Raw genomic sequence first — 25,055 nt, 5'->3', positions numbered from 1 at the left:
GCCACCTAAATTCCCACCAAAATAAATGCGGCCATAGAAACGGGGTCCGAGTAACCGATAGATCGGCCGGTTCAACCGGCCTAACCGGGCAGGTCTCGGCCGGTCCAAAAGTGTTAATAAATAAATAAATAAAATATGAAAGGTATATTTAAAACTTTATTAAATAAAACACATCCAAATAAAGTTGAAAAGTAATGAAAAATATATTTTTTGCCGCCAAAATGATTTAAAATAGGGAAATTATTGCAAATATACTTATATTTTAGTAGAATCATAAAAAAAATCCCTAAAATCTCAAAACCTTGCCAACACCCTTTTTCATTATTTTAGGCCTTTTTTTTTTTTTTTTACCAAAATTACCTTCACGGTAGTCTTTTTACCACAATGAGCATAACGGTAATTTAAATACCATAATTTGTAGAAAAGGCCATACGATAATTTATATACCTTAATTCTTAGGCATTTTATACCGTAATTTAATTATCATAATGTATTAACATAAAATTATGGTACTTGAAATACCATAATGTCTTCCACATATTACGGTACTCCCCCGCCTCTCTCTCTGTCTCTGTCTCAAATATAAAAAAAAACCCACTTCTCCCGAGCCTCTTTCCTTCGAATATTTTCTCTCTCTAGACTCCCATATTCAAACCTCCCGCCTCTTCTCCCTTCCCCATGTGTTTTCTACACTTCTCTTCAAAAACCCATATCTTTCCTGCCTCTTTCCATACTTTTTGTTGTCTTTCTCTGATATGTAAAGGAAACCATTAACGTTTTGAAACCCAATTCTCTTTCTCTAACCCTTCATCAAAAATCTCAATTCTTGGTGCTTGATTAACATTAATTGACTCTGGTCACGGCAAGATCTGCAACTTTTTTCGATCACCCAATTGACAGGACATGAAAAATCTTTCCACTTTTTTTCGACGAAATTTGGTAACTTTTTATGGAAATTTGCATCCACAACTCTTTCATAAAAAATAGTGAACCGAGAAAAAAAAGAGAAAAACCCCACTTTTATTATAGAAAATAAATGCATTAAAAATTTGTATAAATCATGGGGAAAAAAAAAACCTATTTCAATAGCTACAACTGAAGACATCTATTGGAAGTTCCCAACCTTACCAATTCCTTTGCTCGAGTTCTCTCTCGAACTCATCTTTTCCTCTGGTTCACAAAGCGCGGGAGAAGAGGGGTAACCCTGATATTAGCTTCAGTTTGAAGCTTTTAAACCTATATACGTTTGGATTTGATGGAAAAGTATTACGGTAATAAGATCACTATAAAGACTTCCCCACATAATAATGGTAATAATAATTCAAATGTTTATCATATTTAAATTACTATAATACTTTTTGAATTTTTTACGATGTTTTAATTACTGTAAAGCTTAAAATGTATTACGGTAAAAAAACTACTGTGAAAGTCATTTTGGTCCAAAAAAAGCCGAAATTCGTGAGAAAGAGTGTAGGGGAGATTTTGAAAAGTTTAGTCGATTTTACTAAAATAAAAAGTATCTTAACTGATAATTTCCCTTTTTAAAATTTTATATTTTTAATCTTTTTTTTTAAGAGTGCGGTTTCTATAAGGTTGCAACCTTAAACATTCCAATTAAGGCGCACTTTAAAATTTTATTATAACATGTAATTTTATTGTAAAAAATACTTAATATTATCTTAAAATCTATTTTCATACTTAATTAGAAAATTTTAAATTCCAAAAATGGTTAAAATGAAGTAAATCTATAAATCTATGAAAATCTTGAAAATGGACTGTCTAGATAATGTATTGCAAGATGCACTATTTTCGAGACTCGATTTTTTTTTTTTCATAGTCATGAATGCCGATGTCGAGATGATCGATTAGAGGGTTTTTTCAACATTAAAAGAACATTTGTAATAGATTTTTGAGGTGCATATGTGATTTTACATTTTAAGGCTGCAACCTTATATAAACTTTTGCCTTTTTTTGAAATACCCAGCGACCAAGAACCCTTTCACATTTGTCTAGGGTTGTATATTAACCAGCAAAAATTGGAGCTTATAAAACGACCTTTCTGGCCATCTCGCCTTAATGATCGGACAGAAAGACCAAACTACCCCTATTCCCCATTGAAAACCAGTCTCTCTCTTCTTCCTAGAATCTTTTCCGGAACTTCGCCTGAGAAATAGCTTTCTTTTACCTCAATGTCTGGACAGAAAGACCAAACTTCCCCTACTCTCCCATGGAAAACCAGGATCTTTATCTCCTTAATGGGGTCTCTCATGGACCTTTGCCGTAGAGAGAACGGCACCGTCAATCGCCGTCTCCTCAACCTCCTCGAACAAAAGTCTACTGCTAACGGAAAACCGGAAATTGTCAACGGCGATCCGGAAACCACCGTGAAGGGCAGGGACGTAACCTTAGATCCCGCCAAAAACCTGTGGGTCCGCGTCTTCACACCCGACCGGAAACCAGACGGACTACCGGGAAGCGGTTTCCCGGTCATCGTGTTCTTCCACGGCGGCGGTTTCGTCTTCATGTCTCCGAAATCCAGGCCGTACCACGATCTCTGCAAGCGGTTTTCCGGCGAGATGCCCGCTATCGTGGTTTCGGTGAACTACAGGCTCGCGCCTGAAAACCGCTTTCCGGCACCTTACGATGACGGCGTGGAGGTGGTGAGGTGGATCGCAGGCGCCGGGAAACAGTTTGGAGATGACGGAAAACTGGTATTGGAGAAGGGCGGTTTATTCGAAACCGCCGATACCTCGAGGTGTTTTCTAGTTGGGGACAGCGCTGGTGGCAATATCGTGCACCATGTAGGTACGCTCTCCTTATTAAACACTAAGAGAGATCTGTTTTATTTGAGATGGAGTTCCTAATTCTCTTCATTGTTGACCAGCCATTTAACCAGATTTTGATCGAGGAAAGAAAATAGTCCAATTATGGATCGAACTACTCCTTTTTTGAAAAACAAAATAAAAATACTATAATATATATATATATATATATATATATATATATATATATATATATATATATATATATATATATATATATATATATATATATATGATCCTATGAGCCCTTAATAGACTTATGTGTAGGACTCTAAAGGATCACCATTAAATTTAATACATATCTCTAAAAAAAAAAGTTATCGCATTGATGTGGGATTTGATTTTTTTAAAAATATGTGCCAAATTTAATAGTGATCCTATAGATATGGATGTGAGACTTAATTTTTTTAAAAATCTATGTCAAATTTAATGGTGATCCTACAGATATAGGTGTGGGAAGGTCTCATAAGGTTATTTCCCTATATATATATATATATATATAAACTATAATAATTTAAAAATACAAAATATAGTAAAAAATGTTCAACTTTATTTAAGTAGTCGAAAAATCTGTGCTAAATTTAATGGTGATCCTACGGATATGGGTGTGGGAGGGTCTTATAAGGTTATTTCCCTATATATATATACTATAATAATTTAAAAATATATAATATAGTAAAAAATGTTCAACTTTATTTAAGTGATCGAAAAGGTCAAAGTATGTTGGTCGGACCGGTCAACATTAATTTTAATCAATTTTCAACCAAATTGGGTTTTTATCATTAATTTTAACTAATTTTCAACCAAAATTTTTATTTAGAACCAAACAACCAAGACACTGATTGACAATCCGATCGGTTGGACCACTGGGTCCGTCCGATCTTGACTTTGATGAGAGAGAGATCCTACTTACTTTGATGAGAGGGAGTTTTTCATTATTGTGAGTTTGAACTTTGAAGATAGAGAGGTTGGCAACCTAGGCTTTTTCGATTACCCCTTGTTGGCAAATCAGAATAACACAAATCTCTATTTGATGTGGTGAGCAACCCACAACAATGAATCCAACAACTCAAAGAAAGGCCTTCCAAAAACAATAATGTTTGTACAATATATTTGAAAAAATTATAGAATCAAGAAACAAGTAATATAAAAAAATCATTATAACCATAGCACAAGCAAAAAGTTGAATACATGCAGATTAACGTCGTTCATCCAAAATGAGCTATGTCAATAGGCAAGAGGACAATAATGCATTCGCTATCTCAATGAAGAAATTTACATGCTTAAGGTTTTGTACACATTATCTCATACATAAAAAAAAAAAGCTCAATAGACATATCTTACCATAACTTCCAATTTCTACCTCTCAAAGCTTTTCTACACTTTTCTTTCTTTTGCTTTCTTTCTTTATGTTTTCTCTCTCTAAAAATATATTTTATATACTTTCATAAAAGACTTATTTCTATGATGAAAATACCTTTTAACAAAGAGAAAATACAAAATAGGGTGAGTTGCATCATGATCCCAACAAGAGAGAGATTATGATTATGATTGCTTCCTCTTTGATAACAAGAGAAAAGGAGTTCGTAATTGATAAATACCTCCACAAAATACATAAAGGAAAATGTTTTGATAACGTTGTAGCCCCATCAAAATAAGTCGAGTGGAAGCGCTCATCACCGTTGATTAATTTGGATGGTGAGGATTTTACGAAATAGACAGAAAACTAGCATTGTCCGTATATTTGGACGGTACAGATCTCGCACCCTCCCCAATGAGAGTAACCAGGGTTCCCATGCCCTCACTTGCCTTCTTTTCATTCTCTCCGCTCTACTTTTAGGCCACAACATAAACAGGGTCGGAGCCCTTCACCTATTACCCTGCTACAAAACTCTTCCTACGCAGCTGGTTACTTATCTCTGAAAAAGAAGTATTCAGATTCTCAAAGAACACAACTGAATATGTGACATGGTATTGGCTGTAACCTTTGTTCAATAAATTACATTTAGGATCAGCCGTTGCAAGCTCAATGGAAAGAACCCCCAATTGAAATGAGATAGAATAATAGAGTATGGAGGCCTATTGCCTTAGTCTTCATCTTGAAGTTGCAAAGAAGTTCTTTGAGTCTACGATAACAATTTAAAAATAACTAAGATTCAAGGATTTACGGTTTTAGTTTTGCAATCTCAGTTATGGACATGGGGCTTGGGATGATAAGAGCGATATGAAGCTAAAGAGATTTGAAACGGTAGATTCATGGAGCAAGGATTTCACCTTCTGTTTCCTATGTTAGTTAAATGAAACTCTAGACTTATATATAAATACCGCCTGGAATTTTTCAGATTTGAAGTACCTTGCTTCTTGGGCTGAAATTGGAGTCTCTCTCGTTTCTACTAAATCTTAGGCCTATCACTAAAGCATGAACGATGAAATTGGAGTCTTTCTCATATCTACTAAATCTTAAGCCTATCACTAAGACATGAAACGAGTGTATCTGAAAACCGATTTGGTTTTGTGGCAACTAGAATTTTATGTGTTCGCCTCATACTAATAAAGCTGAAGGGCAAGTTCTATAGGATAGTTGTGAGACCAACTTTGCTCTATGGGGCTGAATGGTGGGTGGACAAAAAACAATATAGTATAGCGGAGATGATAATGTTGAGATGGATGAGTGACAAGACAAGAAAGGATAGAATTCGAAATAAATCCATTCGAAAAAATTTAGGTGTGGCACCAATAGGCGATAAGCTGAGAGATAGTAGACTTAGGTGAGCTAGCTATATGTGGCGTCGATCAATTACAATACTTGTTAGGAGGTACAAGTTAGTTTAAATGGAAACACTTAAAAGTGCAAGGGGTAGGCCTTAAAGGACGTGGATGGAAGTAGTTCGGAAAGATATATGGACTTATGGCCTCACTGAGGGTATGGCCTTTAATAGAGTAGAATGGTGGATCAGGATTCATGTAGCCGACTCTAATTAATTGAGAAAAAGGCTGATGAGATAATAAGATCGATGATTTTAAGATGCAGTTTCTATGGGCTTAGGCTTTATAAAGACAAAATAAAGTCTCACCTCAAATCCTCATCCGGAAAGCACTTTCAACATCTAAAATCTTCATGATGGCTTTAAAATTAATTTCCAACAATATCGATAAAATTTGATACTCAAAAGATGTTACAGAACTTGCGGATCTATGAATACTTATTTTTATAGCGAATGGATATTCTAGATGATTTGTAGCAATATACACTATCTTTAGAATTTGAAATCAAATTTTTTTTACACAACCATAATGTTCAAGATGAGATGAATTGCAATTTTTTATGAGACTTTACTTATTTTGATAGGCTGCAACCCTATCAAACCATTTTCAATTGTATTTTTTTACATGATTTTTAAAATTAAATCAAACAAATGGATAAATTGTTAAATAGTTTCTCTTGCTTGTATATTTTGATAAGCTTCCCATTTGGTTATTATTCCACATTACATGTTTTACACTTATCTTAGTGGTTTGTTTTCTTAGACTATCAGTCTTTAGTATTGAGGAATTACTAGAGATTTTCAACCTATACCTCATCGGTTTTTTTTTTTTTTTTTTTTCTTTTTTTTTTAAAAATTTAGGGCGGAGAATTGCAGAGGAGGCAGCCGAGTTCCTGCCGCTAAAGGTGGTAGGCCATGTTCTCTTACAGCCCTTCTTTGGAGGTGAGGAACGCTTACCTTCTGAGCTCAAACTAAAGAACATGCCATTGGTGTCAGTGGATCGCGCAGATTGGCACTGGAAGGTGTTCTTGCCCGAGAATTCAGACAGAGATCATCCTGCATGCAATGTTTCTAGCCCGAATTCACCAGACATTAGTGAATTGGATTTTCCTGCAAGTTTAGTGGTGATTGGAGGGTTTGACCCTCTCCAAGATTGGCAGAGAAGGTATCCTTACTTATTTTTATTACGATTAATGAGACCTACGTTAGTTATGATCATATTCTATTGGAATTCCTGTGTGAAGAAACAGGATTGATTGTGGGCTATTTGGATCACAATTAGTGAAAAGGTGTGGTTGCTATAAGGTTGCAACTTTAAACAATTCAATTAAGGTGCACTACCAAATTTTATCATAACATGTAATTTTGGGTTAAAAAATTCTTAGGTTATCTCAAAATCTACTTTCATATCTAATTATAAAATTTTAAACTTAAAAATTGGTTAAAATTAAGTAGATCTATAAACATATGAAAATCTTTAAGATAGATGGTCTAGAGAATATGTTGCAAGATGTACTATTTCTATGACTCAAATTTTTTTTTTTTTTTTTTCATATTCATATATCTGAATGTTGAGATGATAAATTAGAGGGTTTTTCAATATTAAAACAACTGATGGATTTTTGGGGTGCATCTTTAATTCCACTATGTAAGGTTTCAACCTTATATAAACTTATTCCTTACGGTAAAGATTGATTATTATTGTTTTGCCATAATTTTTTTTTTTTTTTTTTTTGGATTTTTAAAATATTCCCAACTATAATCTGTTTTTTGTAAACTCATTTTACCAATACCATTTTAAGCTTATTTGGATTCCTTTTATATATATGTATTTTAATTTTTTCAATTTATTGAGGGCTTTCCAGCCCTATACAGGACTCGGCCGTGTAACTCACCTTGGTCAGGTTCCCTGGCCACAACAAATATATTGTAAATCATTTGCGAGCATTTGAAGTAAGCTCATTCTTGACTTTGTAGAAATAATTACTTTTTTTGTTGATGATTTTTTATTTAAGGATTTTCGAGTGGCTGAAGAAAAATGGGAAGGTGGTTGAGCTAGTGGAGTTTCCAAAAGCATTCCATGGATTCTATGGATTTCCAGAGATACCAGAGGCTAACCAGTTCTTTTTGGATTTAAAAGCCTTCATTGAGAAATGCAGCCAATAAATCAAGTGGAATATCTCACCTTCAATTTGTTTCTTTTGATATTATAATAAGCGTGTAACTTAATGACTTGTCGATGTTCATTCCTAAAACTGAGTGCTTTTGTCGAGACCATGTTTCCTAAGGAAATTTGAAGCTACAAATTTGAAATTTAAGCGTGTGAGCTTAGAATATGGTGGGGTAATGAGAAGTAAGATGGTGTTATTGAACTCAAAATGGTAGCGGTGGCAATGGACCCGTACCCGACCAGAGACCCAACGGGTAGACCCGATTCTGGTCTGGGTATGGGTCCAAAAATTGGACCCGGCAGGTCCAAATTTTTTACCTAAATACTATTTGTGTCCGGGTACAGTCCAGGTTTCACATTTTCTAATATATGAAAATATATTTAAGGGAAAAGTTTATATAGAGCCGAGGCTCTAAACAATCAAATTTTAACCTGCTTAAAAAATTTCACTAGAAGAGGTTGTTTTTATGCCTAAATATCCTCATGTTGATCATCTCGACATCAAGATGCATGGACATGAGAAAAAAAATGGATTTCAAGTTTTGGAAATAGTGTATTTTATAACGTATTTTTGGACCGTCAATTTTCAAGATTTTCAAGTTTTCATAGATCTATCAATCTATACTATTTTTTAAGCTTTAAACTTTATAAATAAAGATGGAAATATATTTTCAGGGTATCACAATTATTTTCAGCATTGAAACTATATTTCTCGACACTATTTGAAGGTAGGCTCTAATTTGATTGTTTAGAGCCTAGGCTCTATACAAACCGCACCCTATATTTAATGACATAGATATTTTAATTTTTAGGTCGAGTCCAGTCTAGTCGGGTCCATATCCCGATTTGGGTACCAAATTACATTTTTGTGTCCGGGTCTAGGTTCAGTGACTTTGGGTCCCATTGGGTCCGGGTCCCATAGTAGTTTTTTGGGCTAGGTCTGGGTGGGTCTGATCCATTACTACCCCTACTCAAACCTAAAGGGTAGCCCTGTAGATGGGTTGGTTTGGGTTACAAATATTAAATTGTACAATATAATATATCATTTGGTACAAGTAAGTCACATTCACTTTTAGCCATCAAATACAAAATCTAATAACATTGGTTTCATCACAAAATTTGACAAATTGATTTTTAAAACTTTGAACTCAGCATGTATGTGACATACCCTCAGCCCTCAGCCGCCCGATTTTACATCTAACAGTAGAAGATGATTGTGAACTCATTGTGCCAAGAGTAAAAAGTTTTATCATATATTTTCTTGTATATGCATTTTGCATATTTATATTATTACAGATACTTAGGTTAACTCCTACCTAACCCGACCTGAGCGAGTTGGGGTTGGAACCTCTACTAGAAAGGCTTGAAAATGTATCATCTTTATGCATTTGCATATGCAAAGAAATTTAGAAAAGCATCCTAAAACAGGAAACATTTTGATTAGAAATGGAAGGGCATGACCATTGTTTGGGGAACAAACTTTCTGCAAAATCAAAATCCTTGGAGCAGCTGATTGATATTTGGGAGGAAAAAGGTTCAAATGAAACTGTGGACTTTTTTATGCTTATTGTTGAAAAAATGCTTTGATTTCTTGCTGTGCAACAGCTGTTAATAAAGAAGGAAATGGGCAAGTCATTATGGATCTCTCTCTTGTTCTTTTTTTTGGGCTTTACCTTTACATATGCTATTTAATTTGCACATAGTCATTAGCTGTTGGAAATTGGAAGCTACCTTTCTCATCATTAACAAATAAATTAGGTAAATAAGGCTCTGTTTGACAAAACAGACTATAAATATTCAACTTTTTAAAAATATGAATGAAGGCATTGACTACTTTGCATAGTTCTGAATTGTATATTATTCTAATATATCTTTCTTTATGCATGTTTGGCTGTTATTTTCTCAGATCAAGAATATTTGATTGTGGGTGCAGTTGGCATACGGATGCCTCCGTAAGTGTAGAGGTAAGGTGCCCTTCAAATTTTATCATGGTATATAATTTTGATGTAAAATGCTCTTAGGATTATCTCAAAAATTATTTTTATATCTAATTATATAATTTTAAATTTCAAAAATGGTTAAAATCAAGTAGATCTATAAACATATGAAAATCTTGAAAATTGACGGTGTAGATAATATGTTGTAAAATACACTGTTTCTGAGACTTAAAATCTTTTTATTTTTCATAGTCATACATCTCGATGTCGAGATTATCAATCAAAGGATCTTTCAACATTAAAACTACCTTTTCCGATAATTTTTTTAGAGGCATCAGTAGTTTTACTTTATAAGGTAGCAAGCATCCTTGTATAAACTTTTTCCTTTGATTTTTAGGAACACAGGAAATGGGGAAGCCATGTAGTTGTACTTTATAAGGTAGCAAGCATCCTTGTATAAACTTTTTCCTTTGATTTTTAGGAACACAGGAAATGGGGAAGCCATGGTCTCACTATTAGGCTAAAAAACAATAAACAAAACTCAAAAGAAAATTGAGTACAAAACAGTGAACACAACCCTCTCTCAGCTCCTCTATCACAAGACGTTTTACAACCAGATCTTCGTCGAGGAAAGGGATCCAAAAATTAATAGAAACCACAAAGAAATTGAATGCCCATGCCCATGGCTTCTCGTTCACATATACTACCAATCCTCTCTCTGTAAATGGCCTTTTCTTCTCCATCTCTACCTCTTTCTCTCTCTAAAAGCTTAAATAGAGTGAGGTTTTCTACTATAAACTTTTTCCCCTTTCATGGGTTCGTGCAAGCAAGCATGCGTGAAGCAGAGGCCAAAGCCAAAAAAAAGGCTGTAAGAATTTAATCCCCACTTTAATTTTATGGGATCCTGATAATTGAACGTTTTTAAAGGGTATTGTTTGTACAATCAAACAAGTCATAAGCCCTTTTAAGATCAAAATTATTATGGAAGATATTGTGGGGTTCCTTAATTATAAAAGTCTATTTTGTATTTTTTTTTACCATTCAATTTCATATTTCAAATATCACCAAATATTGTTTTTGGAAATCCAAATTCATGGATATGAGACTGAATGGGTTTACGATGATATTGAGATGCCTTTCAAGTCAAAACCGACGCAGATGCAATGAAGCGACCCACTCACCAAATACTTGTTTAAATATTTACTTTCAATCATCATACACGTGGCCAAAGTTTGAATACTGGCTTGGACCCCCGGGGCTCCATGAGCCCTAGAGGATTAATATTAATCCCTGGCATTAATATTTGTTTACCACTTCAAAAAACTATTTTATCATTGATTTTCATAATTATAACTTTAATTCCCAGTATCTTCTTTGAGATATTTTTATACAATAAGTTAGATATCATCATGGAAGTAGTCCGAAAAGATATGAGGCTTATAACCTCACTGAAGATATAACCTTTAATAAAACAGAATGACGGATCGAGATTTGTTTAGCTAACCCCAATTAATTAAAAAAAAACTATGATGATGATGAAGTTAGATATCATGATAGAGCAAATATTAAGAATGTTTAAAGTACATGTTACTTACATCATCACCAACTCTCTCGCTCCAAAAAAAAAAAAACTTATTTTTCTCATGTGTAACTTCTTGAAAACACATTGGAAGTAATTCAAATTCTATTTCTTGGTTTATCGAGTACTTCAATGTACCTTTTGGGGATGCCACATTGTCTACAAGGTGCTTGGCTAGGTCTTCAATGACTCCAACTTGAACCAACACTTCATGTTGTCCTTTTTCACCTATAAACATGAAGAATGCTACCTCTTCACTATGAATATTTATACAGTAGAAGCAAGCTTGCTACGAAGAAACACTTCCACTTTAAATATCTATATAAAGTAGTACAGGCAACCCACTATCAAGATCTGGCTGCAGTTCTACATATCCGGATATTCTTGATGAACCGAGAAGCCTAGAATATCTTTTGATTTGATCCAATGGCAAGTAATTATTGTGATAGAAACACTATTTTTAAAATTTAATTATTATTTTTATATCCATACATCTTGAGGGTTGAGATGATCAATTGGATTGTTTTCAAGCATTGAGACTAAGGGGCAACGGATCGAGTCCAAGTTTTGGACCCAGACCCGACCTTTGGGATCTACCCGTTGGGTCTCGGGTTTGGTCGGGTCCATTGACACCATGTGACTATGAGCTTCTTTTTTCTTTTCTTTTTTTCCTTTTTTTTTTACCATCATATACCTATATCATTGGTAACATTTACAGTATTGCACAATTTTATGAGTACTCACATATACCCATATTCCTTATTGTTTTATGTAATAAGTTATTGGCAACATTTATGAATACCCACACATAGGTCGGGTCATGGGCCCAGAACCAACCTTTTGGGTCCAAAATTTAGACTCATACCTGGACATGAGATAGGGTATACGCCTCAAGTCCCAGGTTTGGTCGGGTCCATTGCCACCAATGTTGTACGGAGTCTTCTTCGGTTTGGTAAGAAAAATCAAAAATTCGGTACTTCGACGGATTTAGGAGAGGGCTTCGGACTTTTTTATTTTAATTTAACATATATAAATTATATATTTATATAAAATAAAAATATCTATAAATAAATTTTAAAAAAACTTAAACAAAATACTTTTACATATTTCTTTGCTTTGGCCGAGTCGGCCCGACACAGACCCGAATCTAACCGAAGCAGCCCAAAATGATCAGAATCTAACCGAAGCAATAGCCCAAACTTTGCTTCGTTTCGATCTAGGCCTAAAATCCAAAAGATTCGGCCGAAACGAAACGAATTTGACAGCACTTATTGCCACTCCAAATTGAAACAAGGGAAAATTATAGATACCCCTAATTTCAACTTTCTACAATCTTGTCCCTAATACTTTTTGTAGTATACTCTAAACCTCAACACTATTTTTTTTTGCATTTACCTCCAGTCAAATAGTCAAATCATTTTGAAACTAAAATGTCATTTTTCCCTCTCTTCCTCTTTTTTTCTCTGTCCTTTTAGACACGTGACTCTCTCTTTCTCTCTCTACCTCTCTCTACCCATCATCTCTCTCTTTTTCTCTCTCTAGTGATTTATCTTCCTCTCTCTATCCTCCCTCACTTTCTCTCTCTCCCATACCTCATTCTTTCTCTCTCTACAACTCACATGCACATAATGTAGTCTGTCACGTTTTTGTGTTAGACAAAAAAAAAAAATTCGTGGTCCAGTACAAAAGCCTGACGGATCGCAAAAACTATTTCGGTCCAGTACAAAAAAGTGTCGGACCGCATTGAATTCCAATAGCTTTTACATACCCAAAATGCCGTCCGCCACATCACGCCTTGTCCTTGACTGTATTATAGGCATATGAATGGTAGAGAGAGAAATAATGAGGGAGGGTAGAGAGAGAGATAGTGAGAGAGGGTAGAGAGAAATAGTAAGGGAGGGTAGAGAGAGAAAGAGAGAGAAATAGGTGGAAAGAGAAAGAGAGATAGAAACAAATGGAGAGAGAAAGAGAGAGGATGGGTGAGAGTTTTTTGGTAACTAGAGAGTTTGAAAGAGAAATATAAAAAAATTTATTGAAAAGGGGAAGAGAAATAAAAAATGGGCACTTTGGTCTCAAAATGCTTTGACTAATTGACTGGGGGCAAATCCAGGAAAATTTAATATTGGGGTTTAGGGTATAATAGAAAAAGTATTAATGATAGGATGTGTATAAAGTTGAAATTGAAGAGTATCTATAACTTTCCCTTGAAACAACTTTATCTCACACTTCTATATTACATAAAAGAGGGCACTTCAAAAAATTCACTACAATAGGTTGTTTTGATGCCTAAATATCCTCAAATTGATCATCTTGACATCCAGATGCATAGACATGAGAAAAAAACTGGATTTCTAGCTTTGGAAATAGTTTTTGTAATACATTTTTTGGATCGTCAATTTTCAAGATTTTCGAGTTTTCATAGATCTGCTCAATATATACTGTTTTCTATGCTCTAAATTTTATAATTAGATACAGAAAATATATTTTAAGACTATCACAAAGATTTTCAGTATTGAAACCAATGTTGTCAGATTCGTTTCAAAGTCTTCTTTGGTTTGGGGAGAAAAATGAAGCAATTCGGTGCTTCGATAGATTCGGGAGAATATATATAAATTAGATATTTATATACATATATAATATATATAAATAATAAAAATATTAAAAATAAAAAATTTAAAAAATATTAAAAAAAATTATATAGGTATTTCTTTTCTGATCGAAGCATACTCGAATCTAACGGAAGTAACTCGTAGCGGCTCGAATATGACCGAAGCGAAAACACTATGTTTGGATTTATGCTTGAAAACCGAAGGCTTCGACCCGTAGCGAGCCAATTTGATAACATTGATTGAAACCGCATTTGTCTATTACTATTTGAAGGTGTGTTTGTTGTTTAGAGCCTCCACCCAACGGAAACCGCCCCTTTAAACAAGACGACGTTTATGGCTCTCATCCACCCGGTACTCATCTTGCCCCAATGATTGGAGAGAAAAAGTAAACTGCCCCACCATCTCACGGAAAACCAGGTTCTCTCTGTTATTACGTCTGTACCTGTTACGGAAATTCCCCGGAGAGATGCCTCTACTCCGTCCCGTACTCATGCCTCTCTTCCATTCCGTACAAACGAATCTCGCCTCAAAGTCTAAACTGCCACTATTCTCCCATGGGACCAAAATGCCCCTACTATCTCATTGAAACCAGGCTCTCTCTCGTCTTCCTAGTGTCTTTTAGCTTACCCCCAAATGTCTGGACAGAAAGACCAAACTGCCCTGCCCTACTCTCCCATGGAAAACTAGGATCTCTCTCCATACTAACCTCCGTTATGGACCTGTGCAGGAGATATAACGGCACAATCAATCGCCGTCTCATCAACCTCGTCGAACAAAATTCTACTGCTAACGCCAAACCGGAAATTGTCAACGGCAAACCGGAAACCACCTTCACGGTCAGAGACGTAACCCTAGACCCCGGCAAAGACCTGTGGGTCCGCGTCTTCACACCCAACTGGAAACCAGATGGAAGCCGTTCCCCGATCATCGTGTTCTTCCAGGTCGGTGGTTTCACCTTCATGTCTCCGAGATCCAAGGGGTACCACGATCTCTGCAAGCGGTTTTCCGGCTAGATGCCGGCCGTCGTGGTTTCGGTGAACTACAGGCTCGCGCCTGAAAACCGCTTTCCGGGGCATTACGATGACGGCTTGGAGGTGGTGAGGTGGATCGCAAACGCCGGGAAACAGCATGGAGGTGACGGAAAACGGGTATTGGAGAAAGACGGTTTTCTCGAAACCGCCGATACGTCGAGGTGTTTTCTAGTTGGGGACAGCGCTGGTGGTGCACCATGTGGGTACGCTCTCTTCATTAAACACAACACTGAAGTAGTGAGAGAGACTGGAGTTCCAATGGTCTTCATTGCTGTTAGGATCGGACTGGCCACTTAACCATATTTTCGCTCTATTAAAAAAAGATTCCAACTAAAGATTGAACCAGTTCGATCTTTTTTCGAAAAAAAATAAAATAAAAATTCCACTGTAAAGATTAAAAAATATAAATATAGTAAAAATATTTAAACTTTAATTATTTGATTGAACGGATCAAAGTATATCTGTCTGATTGGCCAAACAACTAATTTTGATTTTTATCGGGGACGATATATTACTGAAAGCACTGATTGAAGGACCACCGGTTCGGTTTGATTTTAATAACTATGGTTATCTTGGCTTTGATGAGAAACCACCGGTTCTGTCTGATTTTAATAAGTATGGTTATCTCGACATTGATGAGAGAGAGACCATGCTTACTTCGTTGCAAGAGAGTTGCTCGGTATTTCTAGTTTGAAGAGAGAGAGATTGTGATATGATTACTTGGATGTGAGAGAGTTTCTCGTTATTGCGAGTTTGACAGAGAGATTATGATATGATTACTGTGATGATTTTGATAACAAGCCCAACAGAGTTTGTGGAAATCTCTCCGCACTAGGAGTGGCGATGGACATGGACCGGATCCGGGACCTGGCAAGTATATCCGACATTGAGTTTTGGTATGAGTTCAAGTTTGTAGGGTCTGGGTCTGAGTATGGGTCCAAGTTTTGGAGATCCGTTGGTAAGGTTTGAGTCTAAGTCCCGTAAATGGTACTCGGGTAGGGTCCGGATCCAATAAATGATATTGAACGGTCCTCGTCCAATAAATGATACTTGAGTAGAGTCTGGATCCGAGTCCAATAAAAGATACTTGAGTAGAGTCTAGATCCGAGTCCAATAAATGATACTCAATCAGTCAAGTATGGCTATATTCCGGACAAGTATTTATTATATATAATTTATCATTAATTATGGCTATATTCCAGACAAGTATTTATTATATATAATTTATCAATAATTTCAATAAAACTGTTTTATTAGTTATATAATTTGATTTTTTAAATAAATCATAAGTTTTCCTGCCTCTTTTACAAAGCTTACATCTCGGGGGTTCTATACACCTCTTGGATGTGGCATTAATCCCACACAATGCCAACCTAAAAATAGTTATTAAAAAAATATTATATTGTTAGTCCTAAAAATAGTTATTGCCTTTTCTTTGGACCACAAGCGTTCTAGCCAGCCAAGTGCGCCCCCTCTCTCTTGTCCATATTCTCCTAGTGACACTCTTATGTCTTTCTTTTTTGTTTAAATATGTAAAAAGAGCTTCTTTCTTTATTTCCCTAATTAATTTTTGGGTGCAGTTGGCATATAGATGCATTGTAGTTATAGAGCTAAGGTGCACCTTCAAATTTTATCTTTGTATATAATTTTGATGTAAAATGTTTTTAAGATTATTTCAAATCTATTTGAGTAATGACACTATGAGACCCTCCCACACCTATGTGAGTAGGATCCCAAAGGATCACTATTAAATTTTAACACATATCTCTAGAAAAGTTATCACATGAGTGTGAGACTTCTTCAGTGAATGAGTTTATTGATAACTTTTCTATGCATCTGTGTCAAAATGTAATGATGATCTTTGAGGTCCTATTCACATGGGTATGAGAAGGTCTTATAGTATCATTATTAAATCTATTTTTATATCTAATTATAAAATTTAAAATTTCAAAAATGATTAAAATCAAATAGATCTATATAAATATAAAAATCTTGAAAATGAACAATATAGATAATATGTTATAAAATGTATTATTTTTTAAATTTAAATTTTTTTTATTTTTCATAGTCATGCATCTAGATGTCGAGATGATCATTCAAAAGGCTTTTTAACATTAAAACTACCGTTTTTAATAAATTTTTGAGATGTATCCTTAATTCTACATTAGTTAGGTATCCCTTCCTCTTTTCTCTCTCTCATTAATTACGTACGCGATCCTCTCTTCTCTCTCCCTCATTAATTACGTACCCCTTCCTTTCTCTCTCTACGTATTTAATTACTTCTCCTCTGCCACTCCCCCTGATTTAATTTCTTCTCCTCTGTCTCACCCCTTCATTAATTGCGTACCTTCCTTTTTTTATAGGAGGTATGTGGGTGAGATTAATCCCACATTGAATAGGTGAATAGATTCAAAGCGGTGTAAAAAGGAGTTTAAAACCGAACACATAACATAAGCATGTTTGGTATGGGTGTGGGTCTCAATTTTTAGGACCTATACCCCTCTTAGGTATGGGTCTAGATCTTCGGTTTTTTTGCTTTACTTGTTGCGACCCCAACTCTCACAATACATAAAATAAAAAGTTTAGATAGATCGAGGATCAAGGGCTCTAAACAATCAATTAGAACCCACCTCTTATTGGAAGAGAAAAATAAATAATCATCACTAAAAGAGGTTGTTTTGAAGCTCAAATATCTTCAAATTGGACATCAAGATGAGCCCACCTTAAAAAATTCCCTAAAAGATCAAGATGAGCCCACCTCAACAAATTCACTAAAAGAAGATGTTTTTGATGCCTGCTCAAATATCCTCAAATTGATGCGGATTCGAGGCGAGGCTTTCCTTTGTATTCATAAGGCTTAGGCTTATAGAAAGTACATCCTATATAACGTTTGTCAACATACACCAAACCTGTCAACTATTTAATATTTTAAATTTACAACTACTGCACTCTATGTTTTGATAATTTTTTGTAATTAAATTTATGATAAACAATTAATTATGTCATCTCTTTGGTTTTTTAGTAAATTTTCCAAAAATGTCCCTGCCTAAATTATCCTATTACGGCTGGAATCAAAGAAAAAAAAAATGACATTTTAGTAATTGAACCTACCCTTAATAAGCCGGTTCTCCAGTTGGGCTTGTCTCAAATTACCAAAATGCCCCTATTTGTTTAGAGTTCTCAAACATGAACTCAAAACAATTTAAGTATTTTTGTTTTGTTTTGAGGAGGTACTTGTATGACATTACTGGAAAGAGTTTATATAAGGTCGCAACCTTATACAACAGAAATAAGGTGCGTCTCAAAAATTAGTAGGAATGAGTGTACCGAAGTTGGAAAAACCTTTAAATTGATCACCATAACCTCAATATATATGGACATAAAGAAAAAAAAGAATTTCAGGTCCTAAAAATGCCCCGTCTTATAAGAAGTTATCTGAACTGTCTATTTTTTAGATTTTCAAGTGCCTATAGATCTACTAGATCAGTATTATTTTTAAAATTTTAAATTTCATAATTAGGGTTGAGCATAGATTTTATAGCCATTAGAAAGTTTATGATACCAAAACTATATGTTCCGACAAATTTTGAAGGTGCGCCTTACTTGTATAGTATAAGGTGGGCACCTTATACAAACCTCACCTGATATAAATATCAAAATCTCTTATGTTAATTAAGATGTTGGAGCCCTTATGGCACGTTTGGTTTGCGTGAAAATATTTTTACCTGTAAAAAATTCTCTTATTAGTATGAAAAGATATACTAAGACCAATTGGTATGAAAATATTTCCCCACTTTAAAACATTTTCTAGAAAACTTTTTCACACGAACGAAACATATCATTAGTTTAATAGTTTCTCATTCATAATTCTTGTGACTTTGATGTAACAGATCCAGCATATATGTGAACATTTGAAAATGGAGGCTCTCAACAATGAGTTAAATCCCACACTATTCTTCGGGCTTGGAATATTTCTCTATTCTTTTCATCAGAGTTGCAATTATTGACTTGGAAATGATAATTTTGATGATTTTATGATGTCAAAACATTGACTTCAGCTCGATGCTGTCTTTTCCTTTATATGATCCCTCTCAGTATCTAACAATCGATATGATTAAACCTACAATATTATATCACATTTACTTTGTATTAAGTTAGGAAAATTTCACAAAATACATTCAACATATCGACCATTAACCTTTTATCCATTTTCAACTGTATTTTTTACAAGCTTCTTAAAATTAAATCAAATAAATGGATAAATTGTTAAATAGTTTCTCTTGCTTGTATATCTTGAATCTTGATAAGCTTCCCATTTGGCTATTATTCCACAATTCATGTTTTATACTTATATGAGTGGTTTGTTTTCTTTGACAATCGTTCTTTAGCATTGAGGAAATCAAGGGATTTTCAACCAATACCTCATTTTCTTTTCTTTTTTTAAAAAAAAAATTTAGGACGGAAAATTGCAGAGGACGCAGCCGAGTTCCAGCCGCGAAAGGTGGTAGGCCATGTTCTCTTACAACCCTTCTTTGGAGGCGAGGAACGCTTACCTTCTGAGCTCAAACTAAAGAACGTGCCATTGGTGTCGGTGGATCGCGCAGATTGGCACTGGAAGGTGTTCTTGCCCGAGAATTCAGACAGAGATCATCCTGCATGCAATGTTTCTAGTCCCAATTCACCTGACATCAGTGAATTGGATTTTCCGGCAAGTTTAGTGGTGATCGGAGGATTTGACCCTCTCCAAGATTGGCAGAGAAGGTATTCTTACTTGTTTTGTTTTTTTTTTTTTTTTTTATGATTATTGAGATCTATGTTAGTTATGATCATATTCTATTGGAAATCATGTGTCTTAACATTGAATTGATTGTGGGCTATTTGGATCACAAATTGTTAAATTGTTTGATGGAAATTGAACTTTTTTTTATTTTATACTTGTTGACTTAAAGATTTTTTTTTCTTTTTCAAGTTTTTAGAAATGGGTTTTGATATTGTCTTTTATAACATATTATAGGGCATTTTTTCGTTCTTTATCCTCGAGTAAATATGTCCAACATATGTGTGTGTGTGAAACGGAAAGGGTATAATGAATTGAGGTGCACTCTCTCGCTCTCTATGAATTTCGTAATCTTTCATAGAACACTATTTAGATAAAGTTTTATTTTTATCGATGGCAGGCAGACATATTTATGGTAGCATACTCCCTCGAGAGCACACTATATATATACTTACTCCCTCAAGCGAAACAGCTATTTTTCAACATATTTTGGCATTTTATATTGTTTCTCTTTGAGCAAAGGACAACAAATCTACACAGATAAGGACCCCATTACTATCTCCTGATCTTTGCTCATGGATTACTTTGTAAGTATTTGAAATTTAATCTTGGATTTGTAGTATTTAGGTCTACCTAATTGTCCTACTTATATATCTTTTTAGAGTAATGATACTATGAGACCCTCCCATACTCATGTGAGTAGGATCCCAAATGGTCATCATTAAATTTTAACACAGATCTCTAAAAAACCCATTCACCCAAGTCTCACACCCATGTCATAACTTTTTAAGAGATCTGTGTCAAAATTTAATGGTGATCATTTGAGGTTTCACTCACATGTATGTGGGAAGGTCTCGTAGTGTCATTTCTCATCTTTTTATACCTAACCTTGCTTTACCTTTTTCTTATCGAAACGTAGCCATCCTAGTGGAAGACAACATGGTATTGAAGATATAAATATCAACAAAAGGGACTTAATCTTTTGAATTTTCAGATTTTGAAAATGGCATGGGAGATCTTAACCATAACAATTTGACATGAAACATATTATAGGCCATGTAGAATGACCTAGACATTGTGTGATTAATCTCTTGCTGCCCGATATTTGTTGACATAACATAGGTGTCGCATGTGTTTGATGCTTTAGGAACTTAGACATATTTTAATTTTTTTCTTGAAACATTATAAAAGGTACTTAATGTCTCTTAAAATCTCATATCCTTATATAGTTTTTTTGAAAAGTTCCCATATCTCCATATGTTTAAAGGGATTATATACAATGAGACTATCTACCTTTGGTATAAGGAAGTCACAATTAATCTCGACCATTAGATGTGAAATTTGATGGCTTTGATGTGTCACAAAGTTCGAGAAAATTTCTTTTGAACTTTAAGTTTGTTCAATCGAATAAATGCAGCTACTTAGTTTCACATCTAATGGGAGATTATTTGTGACCTCCTGATATTAAAGAAGATGAACAGTCTTATTTTATATTTTTTTTATATTTAAATGGTACATTTAAAAACCAAGTTTGATATTGGTGCTTCTAATAGTTATGTCCGTATAAAACACTGACACACACATCCCCATATATATATAACATGGATATAGATATATTATGATATAGCACTCACATGTTAGATTTCCATGAATTTTTGACACGATTTGGACACTTCATTTATGTGTCTTTGCACCAGAGACTTGTATATATCTACTAGAGTTTAACAAATAGATGTCATCCTGAAAAGTGTGTATAATGGGAAAAGATCAAACTGACATGGGAGAGGCTATGCAGCATCGGAGACGTGCATTGTAGTGTTTAAAAACTTTGGGCTCGAACTTGCCAGGGGATTGAGCCCGAGCCCGAGTGCCTCTAGTCGGTCTCAGGCGAGTCCAAGTTGGACTAGGCAATTTTAAATTTTAAAGAAAAAAATCAAGCCGTGTTTAAAATTGGGGGAGTCGGATGATTTCTAAGGTTTTTCGGCCCGGAATCGCTAGGCTCTCGATCTAGACCAACTCAAATGAGTCCTGAGTCAGCCCGATGATTTCTTAAACAGTTTGGCCTACTCATCCACGTATAGTTAATCCCCACCATCTATTACAAGGATCAGCCAGTGGATGGGTGTGGAGATAACCTTGTAAGTTTCAAAATGGGTACATATTCTATATATAGTGAGTAGTAATGTGCCAGACTCGGCTGAGTTCATGTGTAACTCAGCCTTGCCCTATGTGTGGCTTAATTTCCCCGAGATGTATGTACAACTCAGGGATACTAAAAGATTTTAGAAAGAATTAAAAAAAATCATTAAAAAAATGTGGGGTTGATGTATAATTTTTTTTGTGTATGATTTATACATTTTTGGTCAAGGTTTTTACTAAATCCATTTCACCAATACCATTTTAAGCTTATTTTATATAATTTTATTTTTATAATTTTTTCAATTTATTTAGGGCTTTTCAGCCCTATGTAGGACTCGGTTGAGTAACTCTCCTTGGCCGGGGTGCGACTTCCCTGGCTAAGGCGAGTATCGGCACACTGCAAATATATGGTAAACCATTTGCAGGCATTTGAAGTAAGTTCATTCTTGACTTTGTAGGAATAATTACTTTTTTTGTTGATGAATTTTTATTTAAGGTATTTTGAGTGGCAGAAGAAAAATGGGAAGGTGGCTGAGATAATGGAGTATCCAAAAGCAATTCATGCATTCTATGTATTTCCAGAGATACCAGAGGCTAACCAGTTCTTTTTGGATTTAAAAGCCTTCATTGATAAATGCAGCCAATGAATCAAGTGGAATATCTCAACTTCACTTTGTAAATGCAGCCAATGAATCAAGTGGAATATCTCAACTTCACTTTGTTTCTTTTGTTATGACAAAAAGTATGTAAGTGAATGAGTTGTTGATGTTCCCCTAAAAGTGAGTGCTTTTGTCAAGAACTGTGTTCCCTTAAGGAAATTTAAAGTTATACATTTGAAAATTAAGCGTGTGAGCTTAGAATATGATGGGTAATGAGAACTAAGATGGTCTTATTGAACTCAAAGCTAGGGATGCAATGAACCCGGACCATACAGGTAGACCCGACCAGGTCTGGGTACAGATCCAAAAATTGGACCCGGCGGGTAGGGTCCAAGTTCAAATCTTGGACCTGAGAATATATTTAAATACATCAATATTTTAATTTTTGGGTCCGTGTCTGGCTAGACCAGACCCGATCTATTGCCAACCCTACTCAAACCTGAAGGGTAGGCCTGTAGATGGGTTGGATCTCGGTCAAAAATCTAAAATTGTACAATATAATGTATCAATTGGTACAAAGAAATCACAATTACTCCTAGCCTGTGAAAATCCAAGAACTTTGGTTTCATCATAAATGAGAAATTGATTTTGAAACTTTGAGCCCAGCATGTGGCATACCCTCGGCCTTCAACAGCCCGATTTCATATCTAATAGCTGATGATGATTGCGACCACCTTATACCAAAAGTAAAAAGTTTTATTAGATATTTTCTTGTATATGCATGTTCCATAATTATATTGTTATACATACCTAATCAGGTTGACTCCTACCCAACCCGACCTGAGCGAGTCGGGGTTGGAACCTCTACTAGAATGGCTTGAAAATGTATCATCTTTATGCATTTGCATATGCAAAGAAATTTAGAAAAGCACATTATAGTATGTCCTAAAACAGGAAACATATTGATTAGCAATGAAAGGGTATGACCTTCGTTTGGGGAACAAACTTTCTGCAAAATCAAAACCATTGGAGCACCTGATTGATATTTGGGTGGTAAAAGGTTCAAATGAAATTGTGGACTTTGGGTGCTTATTGTTGAAAAAATGCTTTGTTTTCTTATTGAGTAAAAGCTGTGAATAGAGAAGGAATAGGCAAGTCATTATGGATCTCTCTCTCTCTCTCTCTCTCTCTCTCTCTCTCTCTCTCTCTCTCTCTCCATTTTATAATTCTCTTTTTGGGTTTTACCTTTACATATGCCTCTTCATTTGCACATTGTCATTAGGTGTTGGAAATTTGAACCTAACCTTTCTCAGTATTGACCTTAGCCTTTCTAATTGCTTTAGTATTTTAAGATAAATGAATGAGCGAGAGAGAGAGAGAGAGAGATATTGTAAGTAGAATACATTTATGCCCTCCATTCCTGATCTGCTCTCAATAACGTCTGCACAATGCATGGGAACAGTCCACACCACTACACTGGCGCCAATTTGCAAAGAAACATCTCTTTTGGTTGAGGGACTCCAATGTACAGTATACCCGCAGGCACATGCTATACACACATTTACTAATACATTTAGCAACCCACTATTTGGATTATTTTTAAAGGGTGCGGTTTGTATAAGGCTAAGGCCCTAAACAATCAAAATATGGCGCACCTTCAAATAACGTCGAATGACATCATTTTAGTACCAAAAATATTTATGATGACTTAAAAAATTATTTTCATATATAATTATAAAATTTAAAGCTTCAAAAATAGTGTAAATCAAACAGATCTATAAACACTTAATAATCTTACCAATTGACGTTCTAGATAATACATTACAAGATGCACTATTCCAATACTTGGAGTCCATTTCTTTTAGGACCATGCATCTCAAGGTTGAGATGATCGGATTTGAGGGTTTTTTTTATATTGAAAAAACAAACATAAAGGTTTATTGTGCTTGTACTACACTTATGTGGGATATTTTCAACTGCTGCTTTACTTTTTATCATAAAACCATGACCACATGCTAACCACTCCCACAAAGGGAAATTAATTTACAAGAACCACCCAGTAGTAATTAGAGTATGACCACTTCACCAGTCACCCAGCCAATCAGACATTTACAAATTATAACAACAAATAAAAAATGTGTATTCCTATGATTACTATTAGGCAGTTCCAAACACCGTGCAATCACCAGCCCGCAAAAGATTTCAAGAGGATCACTTCCAAGAAACAGGGTTTCTTCCATAGGAAACTTTATTATCCACTTTAGAATCACAAGCACTTTTAAGCCTAGATGCTTTAACCTCACCGGTAAAAAATTGGATGATCTCTATTCAATCTTACGATACTATCTTTTTGAAGCATTTCTCAAGTGCATATGAAATCATACGATTTTCATTATTTTTTTCCTGAGGTTGTTCACCAGGTTGAGGAGGTTCCCTTGCCAAAGATTAGCTCCCCAAATACTCCTAAATAGGATTTTCATAAAGATAACTCCTAAACACGATCACCTGAGGGAGTGGCTTCTGCTCCATGGAGAGAGTATAACCTTTTGGCCTCAAAATAATTTCAATGTACCATGCAATTAATTAGACAGGAGAAATGAATAGCAGCAGAGAGAAGCAAGTGCTTC

At 35.0% G+C, this 25,055-nt stretch overlaps 2 protein-coding genes across 31 annotated transcripts in view; one reads left to right on the top strand and one right to left on the bottom strand.

Annotated features, from left to right (window-relative positions):
• Positions 1 to 2,248: 2,248 nt before the first annotated feature.
• CXE18 (carboxyesterase 18) lies at positions 2,249 to 22,670 on the top strand. 18 transcript variants are annotated; one of them, XR_016043790.1, is made up of 6 exons: positions 2,249 to 2,805; positions 6,449 to 6,752; positions 9,664 to 9,721; positions 18,804 to 18,850; positions 19,371 to 19,674; positions 22,342 to 22,670. XR_016043790.1 is itself a non-coding variant. In XM_020663405.2 (5 exons), the coding sequence occupies exons 1-5, from the start codon at positions 2,256 to 2,258 to the stop codon at positions 19,471 to 19,473; spliced, it is 1,062 nt and encodes a 353-aa protein (XP_020519064.2). In that variant the 5' UTR covers positions 2,249 to 2,255; the 3' UTR covers positions 19,474 to 19,845. The 18 variants fall into 18 exon arrangements, 11 of the variants coding, with proteins under 11 accessions (XP_020519064.2, XP_088707295.1, XP_088707289.1 ...); XR_016043789.1 differs by having other exon boundaries at positions 22,326 to 22,670; XR_016043795.1 differs by lacking the exons at positions 18,804 to 18,850; positions 19,371 to 19,674; positions 22,342 to 22,670 and adding exons at positions 7,453 to 7,540; positions 14,610 to 15,039 and having other exon boundaries at positions 6,449 to 6,492; positions 6,584 to 6,752.
• LOC18427762 (eukaryotic translation initiation factor SUI1 family protein) overlaps positions 22,617 to 25,055 on the bottom strand; it is a 15,557-nt gene continuing 13,118 nt past the window's right edge. For 8 of the 13 annotated variants that reach the window (XR_016043788.1, XM_088851158.1, XM_088851153.1 and 5 more), the window contains exon 10: positions 22,617 to 23,162. Coding sequence is in view for 11 of the 13 variants with exons in the window: in XM_088851158.1 (XP_088707284.1) it covers positions 23,057 to 23,162 (106 nt within the window). In the remaining 2 variants the exon portion in view is untranslated. Of the gene's footprint in view, positions 23,163 to 24,397; positions 24,980 to 25,055 lie in introns of those variants that run through there. The other 5 variants (XR_016043787.1, XM_088851159.1, XM_020663435.2 and 2 more) reach the window with 2 other exon arrangements.

Source organism: Amborella trichopoda, chromosome 11 (assembly GCF_054954075.1).
Source record: "Amborella trichopoda isolate Santa Cruz 75 chromosome 11, AtrichopodaSantaCruz75HAP2 v2.0, whole genome shotgun sequence".
Classification (NCBI taxonomy): Eukaryota; Viridiplantae; Streptophyta; class Magnoliopsida; order Amborellales; family Amborellaceae; genus Amborella; species Amborella trichopoda.
This window is presented reverse-complemented; position numbering and strand designations above follow the sequence as displayed.

What these genes read in the sequence shown, in the direction of transcription:
- CXE18 (XM_020663405.2), top strand. Translation starts at nt 2,256, where the DNA reads ATGGGGTCTCTCATGGACCTTTGCCGTAGAGAGAACGGCACCGTCAAT. An exon ending in ATGCCTCCGTAAGTGTAGAG is followed by an intron (nt 9,722 to 18,803) that starts GTAAGGTGCCCT and finishes TTGATGTAACAG; the next exon opens with ATCCAGCATATATGTGAACA. An exon ending in ATGGAGGCTCTCAACAATGA is followed by an intron (nt 18,851 to 19,370) that starts GTTAAATCCCAC and finishes AAAAAAATTTAG; the next exon opens with GACGGAAAATTGCAGAGGAC.